The 11,957-nt window shown below is 46.3% G+C and overlaps 1 protein-coding gene across 1 annotated transcript in view; it reads right to left on the reverse strand.

Moving 5' to 3' along the window:
• CHAF1B (chromatin assembly factor 1 subunit B) overlaps window positions 1-7,504 on the reverse strand; it is a 21,197-nt gene extending 13,693 nt beyond the window's left edge. The window contains exons 1-7 of the mRNA XM_011365681.2: window positions 7,432-7,504; window positions 6,438-6,630; window positions 5,886-6,018; window positions 3,267-3,384; window positions 2,797-2,900; window positions 2,141-2,223; window positions 267-447 (exon numbers count right to left, since the gene is read on the reverse strand). Of these exons, the coding sequence (XP_011363983.1) occupies window positions 267-447; window positions 2,141-2,223; window positions 2,797-2,900; window positions 3,267-3,384; window positions 5,886-6,018; window positions 6,438-6,563 (745 nt within the window). The 5' untranslated portion in view covers window positions 6,564-6,630; window positions 7,432-7,504. The remainder of the gene's footprint in view (window positions 1-266; window positions 448-2,140; window positions 2,224-2,796; window positions 2,901-3,266; window positions 3,385-5,885; window positions 6,019-6,437; window positions 6,631-7,431) is intronic.
• Window positions 7,505-11,957: the final 4,453 nt, after the last annotated feature.

Genomic DNA, 11,957 nt, shown 5'->3' on the forward strand with positions numbered 1-11,957 from the left:
GCTTTGAAAAGAGCACAGCGTGTTACCAGTTAGGAGGTGAGAGCCCAGTAGGGGGGCCTGGACCGGAGCAGTGCTCACAGGGGCCGATGGGGACTTTAGGGGAAATGTTTAGAAGAAAAACTCCAGCACACAGAGATTATCTGGATAAAAAGAGGGAATTATGAAGCTCTGACATTCATTTAAAAAACAGAAACAAACAAAAACAAAACAAAACGAGCACCTTTTCTCTGAAGAGGGGTCTACACTCACTCCCCCATCTTTCTCACCTTCCCCTCGCTCAGCCCCCTGCAGCCCGGCTGCCACCGCCCACGGCTGCCGCCTCCCATGGTTGCCACCCCCTACGCTGCCTGTCGCCAGCGCCAGACACATGTGAATGCGGTGGGCATGTTTCTTGCCCCCACTCCTTCTTGAAACACCTTTTAGGGAGTCTACTGAGATTAAGGTGGCCTGGGGTGAAGAAGAGGGCTTGAGGAGACCTGTGGTGATTTGGGGGAGTTATTAGAGAGAAGAGGAGGGGGAGTCCGATTTCCCAAATGAGAGGGGGTGGGGGACACTGAAACCTCACCTGAGCTTGGCCCAGTCCGCAGGGTGGCAGGTTTTTAACCACGTGCTCAGCCTGGGACTAGGACACTAAAAAAGGGAGATTGTGACACCGATCCCGTCTGGGGTTTGTCTCGGTGGGTCGGATGGAAGAAAAGGGTCCGAGGGAATGGACTGGGTTCATAAATGATCACTTTGGGGAGCAAGCTGTATAAAGACGATAAGAGGGCTCAGGGGACCTGAAGTCTCTGGGGCGAGAAAGAGCAGAAAGTAAAGGTGTTGAGAGAACCGCCGGAGATGGTTCTGATGGGCGAGGGGGACACTTGGCTTAAGATGTCACTGACAGAGCAGTTAAAATGACAGAGATCTTCGCAGAAGCCCAGTGAAGAGAACTGTGAGCTGACATGATGTGACAACTGTGGATTAAGCAAACGTTCTTTTTAAAAGTGCTCTTTTGAAGATTATGGCTCAGATTTCGGGGGAACTAGGTGATGGACAATAAAAGGACTCACATGTGGAATTCCTGAAATAAAAAACTTTTGACCTTAAATAATTTTGCCTATGTTACACATAAGAAAAGGAAAACCCTTTACAAAAAAAAAGGGAAAAAGAAAAAGAGCGAGGTCTAGGACGTGACCTTGCTTTCCACACTCCCCACCGAACCGGCTCTTCCCCCAGTGTCCCATCTCAGGAAATGGCACCAATATTCACCTGGTTGTCAAAAAGCTTGGAGTTACGGCCAATGCATCAAATGCTGTCAGCTCTTTCTTCAAGTTACAACCTAACCGATCCCTTTGTCAGCCCCGCCATCACTAGCACCCGGGCCCAGGCCATCACCGCCTCTCTCCTGCGTTACTCCTATACCACTAACAGCTTCCCTTGCTGTCGCTTCTGTTCTCCTAGGATCAATTTGCCATCTGCCACCCAGACACATCTTTTTAAAACAGAAATAGAATCTGGTTACTCTCCTGCCGAAACCCCTTCAGCAGCACGTGTCACACTTGGGATACAATCTAAACGCCTTTCCGTGGTCTGCGACCCCCGGCGGCCTGGTTCTGCCACCCCTGCACCCTCAGTTCCTCCCTTCCGCCCCCTCCTGTCCATTATCCGTCTCCTCCCACGCAGGGCCTCTGCATGTGCTGCTCCCACAGGCTGCAACCCTCTTCCCCAAAATAACGCACGTCTTGCTCCCCAACTTCCTTCAAGTCTCTGTGCAAACGCCGCGTGCTCCGAGGGCCTTCCCTGATCACACCATCACTTTCCCACCCCTTCGCCGCACCTACCACTACCTGACACTGTCCCCACTCGTGTATTTGTCCGACGCCTCGCTAGAGCGTGGCCACTTTATGTATTTTTCCAGCACCCACAACAGTGCCCAGCATGCTGGCAATGTCCAAGGTCGCTACAGCTGGCTTCAGCGGGGTGCTGGATGGACTGTACACACAAATTATCCAGGACAATGGCCAGGTTTGGGGATGAGAGGACAGTGACCCTGGTCCTCCACTTTGCATAATGCCGGAGACTGACTGGAAAGAGTGACAGAGACGAGACGAGACAGATGGCTTAGCTGGATGGCACGGTACCAAAAGAGCACTCTTACGGAGTGCATGGACACCGGACTGAAGCAGTGCTGTGGTGGCAGGGAGCCCACCAGGGGGCCCAGGACCTGAGAGAATCGGCAGCCTGCATAACACAGGAAATCAGAGGGAGAAGCTGGGGAGGAAACATGGAGCCTGAGTGACGGGCTGCAGGGTGAGGCACCAGCCGCAGCTGGCCTTTGGCATCTCATTGTTCTTTTTATAGTAGCTGTAACTTCTCTCCTGTTTACTCTCTGAACTTAGGGAACAGGTTCTTTAAAAGAGGTGAGGTGCCCTTGGCTTTCCTCGATCTCCTAAAATGGAAACCTGACCCTATGTACCCCAACATAGAGCATTCAATGCTCCATTAATTTTGACTTGCTAATCTTCCCAAGATCCTAAGCTCCACCTAGGCAGGGCTCAGCCCTGTCCCCATCATGGCTGCATCCCCAAGCACGTGGGGTGTGCCTTGCTCTGGCACCAGTAACTCATGACATCACTGCTAAGCCTCAGACATTCTACCTGGAACCTTAAAACTGAGTTAGATCCATGGCACATGGGCTAATCTCTAACCTATTGTGCCAAACACCTAATGTAGCTCACTAAAGAAACTCTTCTTATGCCTTTAAAGATAAAACGGGTTAGGCTTTTTAGATAATAACAGAAACTTATCAGCTACCTTTACTGACGTCCCATATGATGGCCGTGTTATCCACAGACGCAGAAGCCATGAAATTCCCATCGGCTGCCCAGCAAATATCATACACGTCTTCTAGGTGGCCCCTAGAATCCAAAGAGGAAAGAGAGGGAAGAAAAGAGAGAAAAAAGTATCAAAAATCTAAAGGCAAATTCAGGGACTACACATGAGAATAGGATTTTAGAAATTTCCACTGGAACTATATTAGCAATAGCTACAATCTACTATCTGGAAGGATAATTTTATCTTTAAAATTGATTCCGTTTTACTAGGGGAAAATTTATATCTGAAACTAAGAAAATCCATTTTAATCATGCTTTTAGCTTTTAAAACCATTCTCTTATTTGTCTTGCATGAGTACAAGTTTCAAGTGTGATATAAAAGTCAAAATGCACGTCAGTTTAACGCACTCACGTAAAGATGAATCGCGCCCATGATCCCGCCCCAGTTACCTCAGGGTTTTTACCACGGTCCAGTTCTCCTTATTCAGCTGAGTCTCATCCTCGTCCTGAAAAGCAATCTGTTCTGGCTCCTTGTTGTCATTCACCTTCCACAACAGGATGACAGCATCTGTGGAATGACCCCGTTAAAGATGAGCCCTGCTTTACTGCACATGCTTCACTTTGGGGTTTTTAGGCTATTAAACAATATTTATGCTGTTCAACAGACACCGTGGCAACAATAATTTACTTCTAAGCATCGAAGCCAGGAAAAACAGGTTTGTGTTCAGAACTAAAACTCTTAAATCAGCCCGATCCCATCTGATCTCGGAAGCTAAGCAAGGTCGGGCCTGATGAGTACCTGGCTGGGAGACCACCTAGGAAGACCAGGTGCTGTGGGCATAAAAATAAATAAATAAAATAAAATAAATTTAAAAATGTAAAAAAAGGGACTGTAAGCTGACAATGTCCTTGCAATCTGTCAGGTCGACCAAGAGTTGCCGCGCCTAAAAATAAATAAATCAATAAAAATAAAAATGTAAAACTCCTAAATCAAACTCATACCAGATCAGAGCTATACAAAGTCACCTTAAACAGAAGGGTCCCCAGGCCAACAAAACATCACTGCGAAGTGACTGACAACATTTAGCAAATCTAAAGCCATAACCTATGAATGACTGAATAGGAGAAAAACAAGGAGCCACCAACACTAGGGTTGGCGAATCATTCCCAGCTGTGTAACCTTCAGTAAGTCATTTGATGTTTCTTGTTTCCTCACCTATGAAACACGGATAATAACAGTATACTGACCGCAGAGGGCTGCTGTGAGGATTGAGTTAATACGCATAAAGCACTTACGATGCAATGAGCGGCGCACGGTAAGCCATATATGTGTTAGCTATTAATACCACAGATGCATCAGATACCTTAGCCTGACGTCATCAATTGTCTGAGTCCTGTAACTCCCCAGGTTCTGACTCCACCCTCAACCACATAACCTGACCACGAGTGGGCTTCCCCTTGGGGAACACCTGCAGGAGAGTGACTGAGGTGGCCGTATGGAATTCTGGGAGCTTGGCTGAGAGGAGATTGGCCCCAATAGAGGGCCACTCTCCACGTGCTGGCTAAAAGGTTTCTGGGCCTAGCCAAGGCCAAAGGACTTGGCAAGACAAGTGCTGCCCTGTGCAGTCCCACGGAAGACAGCCCGCCAGCGCCCCCAGGTGGTGTTTCCCACTCACCACCTTCCCCTCCCCGCTTGCCCTCAGGACATCACAGCACAGAATACCTCCTGCAAACAAAATCTGAGATTTCTGTTTTACTTTGTACTGACTTCTAGACTGTTCTAGTGTTAGAGCATGGTAGAAAAATTTACTTTTTCTGTATTGTTTAAAGAAAGAGTAACGACAGGGAATATATATAAAATGAAGTCACTTTAAGTAAGCTGCCAAGATTATTAGCATTATGAAGGTCGAGGCACGAAAAGACTATTCTTGTTCTAACTAGCCTGGTAACTCAAACTCTTTAAACTTTCCAGTCCCGCGTCAATGCCTGGCTCTATATCTGGACATACACCATACCTCCAGATAACCCTCTGATTGCCCGCTAAAAAACTCACGTGTCCAGGCCTCCTGACATCCATTATCCAGACTACCAGACATGACCAAACCTCATGGTGCCCGTCCTGTAGACCAGGGGTCCCCAACCCCTGGGCCGCAGACCAGTACGAATCCGTCACCTGTTAGGAAGTAGGCCAAATAGCAGGAGGGGAGCGGCGGGCAAGCAAGCGAAGCTTCATCTGTATTCACAGCCGCTCCTCAGCGCTAATCACCGCCTCAGCTCCACTTCAGATCAGGCATTAGATTCTTATAGGAGCACCAGTCCCTGGTGCCAAAAAAGGTTGGGGACCACTGCTCTAGACAACCTGACACCCATCATAGAGACAGCATGACACCTGACTGATAACCGTCTCCTGGACCAGTCTTAGGCCTAAGAATGCAGGACTGGTCATCCCCAAGAATGTGTTTTTGGCTATAAGAACTCTTAACTTTCTTTCTTCTTTAGAACACTTGCAGGTTTTTCCCTAGCTGTGTTCCTAGTATGCAAACTCTAAGACCCTTGAATAAATTTCCATCATTATTTTTAACTCTTTTTGAGTTACTTCAACAAGTTTTATGCCATTTAAACACAAACAGAAAATATGAATCGATCTATTCCCACCTAATGATTTTCAGAGCCATTTGGACAATACCCCCTAAGCCAATTAATTATTAATTATACAGAGACCTAGAATGGAATGTGATCACTTACCATTACTAAACCAACAATCAAGCCAGGCCAGAACAGTTGCTCGGGACTCTGACAGACTGGTAAACACCTTCTACTTGTCTCCAAACCAGCCCCGTAAGAGCAAGTGGGAAAGGGGCCATTTTCTAATAGGTCTTCTCAGTTTAAGCTGCTGTCCTCCGGCCTCTCATGCTCCCCAGGGCATTTTTTTACTAAACTATCTAAATAATAGATCAAGAAGGTCAAATGACCTCTAAAATAAAAAAGCATATTTAGCTCAAATCTCACTATTTAACATGAGACACATGGTTATGTGGTTTCTAAGGAATTTTGAAGTACAATACTCACCATCTCCTCCTGATGCTAAAATCTCTCCATTCGGAGAAAAACGCACAACATTGACAGCTTTGGTATGGCGAAGAAGATTGGACAAAAATTCAACAATGGCCTTTCCATCTGGTCCTTTTTCTACCTTCCAGATCTGTTGATACCAAAACACTCATTCGGAGAAACATACAAATGAGCACCTACCACACCGTGCACGCTAAAATTATACTATGCTTATTCTCAAGACGAAAATGTAGTTTCTCTTTTGAAACATAAAATGAAGAAAACTCTTTCTGAAACAAACCAATAGTCCCATTGCCTGCTGTCCTCTCTCCCACCGCTTCCTAGTGCAAATCGGTCCCCAGTAGGAACCCGGCTCAGGATTCTAAAATGAGGGGCATCCAGTTACATCGATCTAGGAAACATGACCCAAGAAATAAAGCTGCTTCTTTTGCTCTCATTCTTCACTCAAGGCCCTGAGAACTTATTCCTCTGGGTCAGATGAGGAAGTAGATTGGAGGATGCTGCCGTCAATGGTGCTTCCCTGTGCCTTTCTACCTCCACCCGATTTACCCTAACGGCGGTGTCCACCCCGGCGGAAGCCAGTCTGTGGATCCTCCCGGCTGCGCCGTGCTGGAAGTCCAGGCTGTACACCGGCTCCTTGTTGTGCCAGGCTATTTCGCAAGTGATGACTTTCATCCTCCTGAGTCTTGGAGGGTCAAAAATAGTCCTCGGGCACCGTTCGTTTTCCAAAGACAGAGGAAAGCTGAAAATCATTGGTAATGAATTGAGTATTATAGCAGGAAAGATGGATTCAACAATTATTATGAAGCAGGAGCCCTGCTAACCATGAAAAAGGCACGCTGTGCTGGGAAAGGACGTTAATGGGGGCCGCTGACGCAGCATCTTGAGAGTTCCACCTAAATGCTTTGCTGAGCCGCGGCGGCTACACAGATGGTTCTTCTGCTGCGTCCGGAAACGCAAAATGGAACAGGAGTGCGAGGAAATAAAGGGGCCAGGCAGGCTGCCCTCCGCTTAGTGGGGACTGCGGGGCACCCGGAGAGCCAGAGGCCGGGACGCCCGGGAGAGGGTGCTGCGCGAGGGGGCCGCAGGAGAAGGGGCTGCTCGCGGGAGAGGGACCGGGCCGGGCCGCCGGGAGGAGGCGGATGCCCGGGGGAGGGGGCCGCGGAGGACCGGGCTGCCGGGCAGACGGGCCAGAGGAGGGAACCGGGGCTGCGGGGGGACCCACGTCTCAGGGGCGGGCCGCCCAGGGCAGGGGGCCTCCCAGCGCAGGGGACGCCCTCTCCGTCCCAGGCCGCACGAAGCAGGGCGCCTGGCCCGGGAAGCCCAGACCAAGCCTGGCGGGGAGAGAGCGCGCGGGGCCGGAGACCTGGGCGGAAACCGGCCGCCGGAGCGCCCGCTGCTCCGTAGCTGTCCCGGGCCCCGCCGCCTGCCCTCAGCGAAAGCCTCTCGCCCGAACCCAGCCCAGCCCGGCCCGGCCCGGTCCGGAGACCCGCGGGGACGCGGGGACACCGGGACGCGGGAGCCGGCGCCGCGGAAGCAGTACCTGCAGGAACGCGGTCAGTCAGCGGCGCCGCGGCGCGCTAAGCTTCCCGCGCGCACACAGGCCCCGCCCTGTGTGGGCGTGGCTACGGACGCCACGCCCCGGCCCAGCCCCCGAGGACCGTCCCGCGCGGCTGAGTCATCCAATCAGGACTCGCGCCAACACCTCATTCATTCCCGGCTGAACCCACGCACGGATGGCAGAATGCGTGAGCTCGCCGATTCATTCGCTCAATCTTTTCTTCCCTTGTTGACTCATTGTTTTAGCAAACATTTACTGAAAATCTGCTCTACGCTGGACCCAGTGTTGGCGCTGGATACACAGTGGATGGGGAAGCTGACTCAGACTTACCCGCAAGGGTAAAAGGGAGAGAAGTCCCGTAGGACGGCGGGGGGACTGTAACTCTGACCCGCCCAGGACTACCGAGTCTGTCTTTCACTGGTGCAGCGGTATTGCACAGTTGTAACCTGTTTCAGGCCCTGTCTTGGTCTCTGGAGTTTCAAACGTCAATAAGACGCAGAGGCTATCTTCGAGCCTCCTGTAGTTATGTTCACAAATAATTATAATAAAAAGATAAAGTGAAAAGCAGCGCGAAAGGACAATTGTGCTCTTACAGTTCTAAGGACGAGGTTATTTTGGATGCAAAGGCTCGAAGTTTGAAGAGAAGGGAGCATTTAAAGTGGGCTTCAGATGATAAAGTTTGGCAAGAGCAGCTCTGGGAAATCAGGATTCAAGTTAAATAAACTCAGAGTTGACAAGGGGCACAAAGTGGGAACGGTGGGACCTGGGGTGGGAAAGGATGGGTAGGGCAATGACCCCGAAGCCTTTGGACTAAATGAGCAGGTCAAATGGACATGTGTGTTTCAAAGGCAACTTTGATTCTCATTCTAAACTAACTGGAATCCTGTTGCATACATTAGTCTGGGAGCCTGGTGGAGACGAGATGGGCCATGACAGATGGACATCCACCTTGCGCTAACAGCAGGTTTCTGGGCCTCCGAGACCAAGGGACTTTACAAAAATGAGTGCTGCCCTGTGCAACCTTTCAGAAGAAAGCCTTCCCCAGGTGACTCTCCCACTCCCCACCTTTACCCTCTTCTTTCTCTCTCTAGATATAGCACTGAAATCAACATGTCTCTTTCTCCTTTCGTAAACAAAAATTGAGATGTTTTTTATATATTGGCTTCTAGAACATTTTGGAGAGTTCAAAGCTCTGGGATTGTTCAATACCTGGATTGCTTACATCGTACCTCAATTAGCGGATGTGGTTATACACACTTTTTAAAAACAGAATTTAAGATTTTAAAGAGAGGTTGTAAATCAGAAGGTAAAAATAGATGCAGCTGACCTTTTCGAATGGGACAGTTTACCCTTGAGCTGCCTTGAAAGCCAGGAAACAAGTAACTTGGGATGCATAGCTTTTACTTGATAAAAGGAACATACAGGTTCACCTGAGGAGCCAACTATTCCTGGCATTTTTGGGAAAAAGAATTGACATGGATTCTTATATAAACACTGGTTGATGCTTTTAGCCAGTTGTATGAAAGGTATACAAATTGTCTACAAATGGATGTCTCATGTTGACAAGAATTAAGCTCTTAAAGCTCATTTCTACAGTAAACTAGGATAATGTAATACAGATATGCAGACTTTTCATGTTCTCTCTTAAGTTATGGCTAGGATTTAGAGAGCTTGGACTGGGAATGACAAATATGTACTGTAGATCATCTAGCTGTTTTAAAAGTACAGATTCCTGGCTCTGCCCAGCTCACTGATTTAGACTACCCAACTGGGGGTGGTGGGGGGTGGGGGACAGGTACCTGCCTTTTCACAAGCTCCCAGGAGAGTCTGATAATCTTTCTGATTTGGAAAGCCCCGGATTCAATGTCTCATAACTATCAAGTTTCTCCACATTTCTGACCAATGTTGTCAATTCACAAATGAATCCTCTGACCATCTCCTGAGGTGCCAGGATTCTAAAGATTAAGACACATGCTTAAACATACATGAAAGAATTGGCTTTCTTGGTGAAAAATTTTGAGACATGATGTCCATTCCTGCCTGGCGAGCCATCACCAGGAGCTGGTGACCCAGAGTGGGGCCCTAGACTGTGACAAATCTTTTCTTAAAAAGATAGACAGAGAGAGAAGTATTTGGTGGAGACCTGAGTTTGGCTCCAGGCTGGACTTAAGTTCTATCACAAGTCACTCTGACTGGATGCCTCAATAACCACTGAACTTCCCTTTGCGCTCCAAGCACTGACTCTAGCAGAATCGTATCACTCTGAGGGGACCAAAGTTATTTGGTCTTTTATAGTGAAAATGAATATAAAGAGAACAAATCTTAACTTGGCTTTAAAAACCAATAAAAAAAAAAAAAAGACTTCTCTGAGCCCACTTTCCTATCATTTCATTTTCTAAGTGTGAAAACTCTGGAATAAATATCTGAAGTCAGAATTAGTACTAATAAAACATTATTAAAGAATGGGGAATAAAAGTGCACAACAAATTAAACAGAAGAAAATTCAATACTGGGTTGGGAAAAGATGTTGGGCAAATTTTATCAGAATAAAAAGACAAGGGAAAATGGGAAAAGTTAGAAATCGGCACAGAATGCACAGGACCTCTGGCACAGTGCTGGCTGGAGTGCAAAATGATACCAATCGCTATGGACACAGTGTTTCGTGTCCCTCCAAAATTCCTATGTTCAAGCCTTAATCCCCAGTGTGATAATATTTAGAGGTGGGGGGTTTGGGAGCTAATTAAGGTGGAGGTTATGAGGGTGGAGCCCCGAGCATGGGATTGGTACCCTGATAAGGGGAGGAAGAGACTCGACTCTATCCCATGCCCTACTTCCTTTGCTATGTGAGAACATAGTGAGAAGACAGCCATCTACAAACCAGGAGCACCCTCAGGCTCTGGATCTGCTGGCCCCTTAATCTGGGACTTCCCTGGCCTCCAAAACTGTGAGAAATAAATGTTTGTTATTTAAGCCACCCAGTCTATGGTGTTTCGTTGTAGCGGCCTGAACTAAGACACAAAAACTGTAGGAAACTGTTAAGTAGTTTCTAATAAAGTCAAATGTGTTTACTCTGTGACTCAGCAATTCCAATTCTTGGTATTTATATATATATATGTAAGGGAAATGAGAACAGACTTGCACAAGAATGTTTGTAGCAGCTTTATTCATAATAGCCGAAATGGGAAAGACACCAAATATCCATTGACAGTAGAAAAGATAACCAAACTGTCATATTCATACAATGGAACTCTATTCAGCAATCAAAAAGAAACAGACTCATGGAATAGTATGGATGAAGAAGCCTTATGATGAGCACAGGGATTATTTCCAGTGACTGGCAAGCACAGAAATGTGATAATCTCTCAAAGAAAGTTTAAACTTGTTCTGTCACCCAATGGCTAGAATGATATCGGTATTGGTACGCATGTATATGAATACATGTGTTTATATATGGGAAAAGCAAATAAATAATTATATGGTTAGGAATCAAAATTTCCAGCAAAAAAGACCAGAATTCTAGAAATATAAAATCTTAAGAAAATAAATGAAACTTCTAAATTGGCAATATTGGTATATAGTCAATATATATTTTCTCTTAAAGAAAAAAGTATTTCCTAGCTCAGTTCACTAAGAAGACCTGGAAGAAATGTCCAAACAAGAAGCAATGAATATGTCTGTGCCTAGATTATGGTCTCTATGAAAAGAACCAGAGCTCCTTGGAGGAATGGCTATTTCCTGTTCTAAAACAGAAAATGTATTAGATGAGTCTCAAACACCCTATTGTACCAGAAAACAAGAAAATCATCAAAGACTACTCAGGTTTATATAATAAAGACACAGGAGTCAGTTTAGAAACCTCCAGCCAAAGTGAGACAATTTAACACTGGAAAATTGCCACAATGAACTGAAACATAGTAAATGTTAAAATTCACAAGTTCATGATGATATTAACAACAACAAAAAAACCAACTGGTTACCTCTGGAAAGTATTTAGGAAATAAGGCAGCAGTCAATCATTTACCCTGCCTATTTTATATGAACAATACCTCAGGAAAACTAGGTTTTCTTTATAGATTTCCCACCAACTCAAAAGGAATTGAGTTTGGCTCCAGGCTGGACTTGTGTACCACATTTCGCAACTCCTAATAAAATAATGCATCTAGGTATGACTACTAACGAATGCTAAAATCATTAGGTAAATGACTGATACGGAACTTTACGAAGGATGTATTAGCATACCGCCTAAACTCACTAATTGATCTTAATATAACAAAAGGAGACAAATACATATATTATGTACCTCAGTGCAAGGCAATAAGAAGAAATAACACCTATGAAGAATTCTTCCAAAAGGAAAAGATTTGAATCTGTTTAATGATGTAGATCTACCTACCAGTTTACAGGAAATACAAGAGAGGTATTTTGTTTCTTTGAGAGGTTATTTTTTAAAAATTCAATGATACCAAAATGAGGGAAATTCTAAAAGAAAAGTGTTCTGGTTCCTTCCA

The sequence above is a fragment of the Pteropus vampyrus genome, unplaced genomic scaffold (assembly GCF_000151845.1).
Source record: "Pteropus vampyrus isolate Shadow unplaced genomic scaffold, Pvam_2.0 Scaffold114, whole genome shotgun sequence".
NCBI classification, from domain to species: domain Eukaryota; kingdom Metazoa; phylum Chordata; class Mammalia; order Chiroptera; family Pteropodidae; genus Pteropus; species Pteropus vampyrus.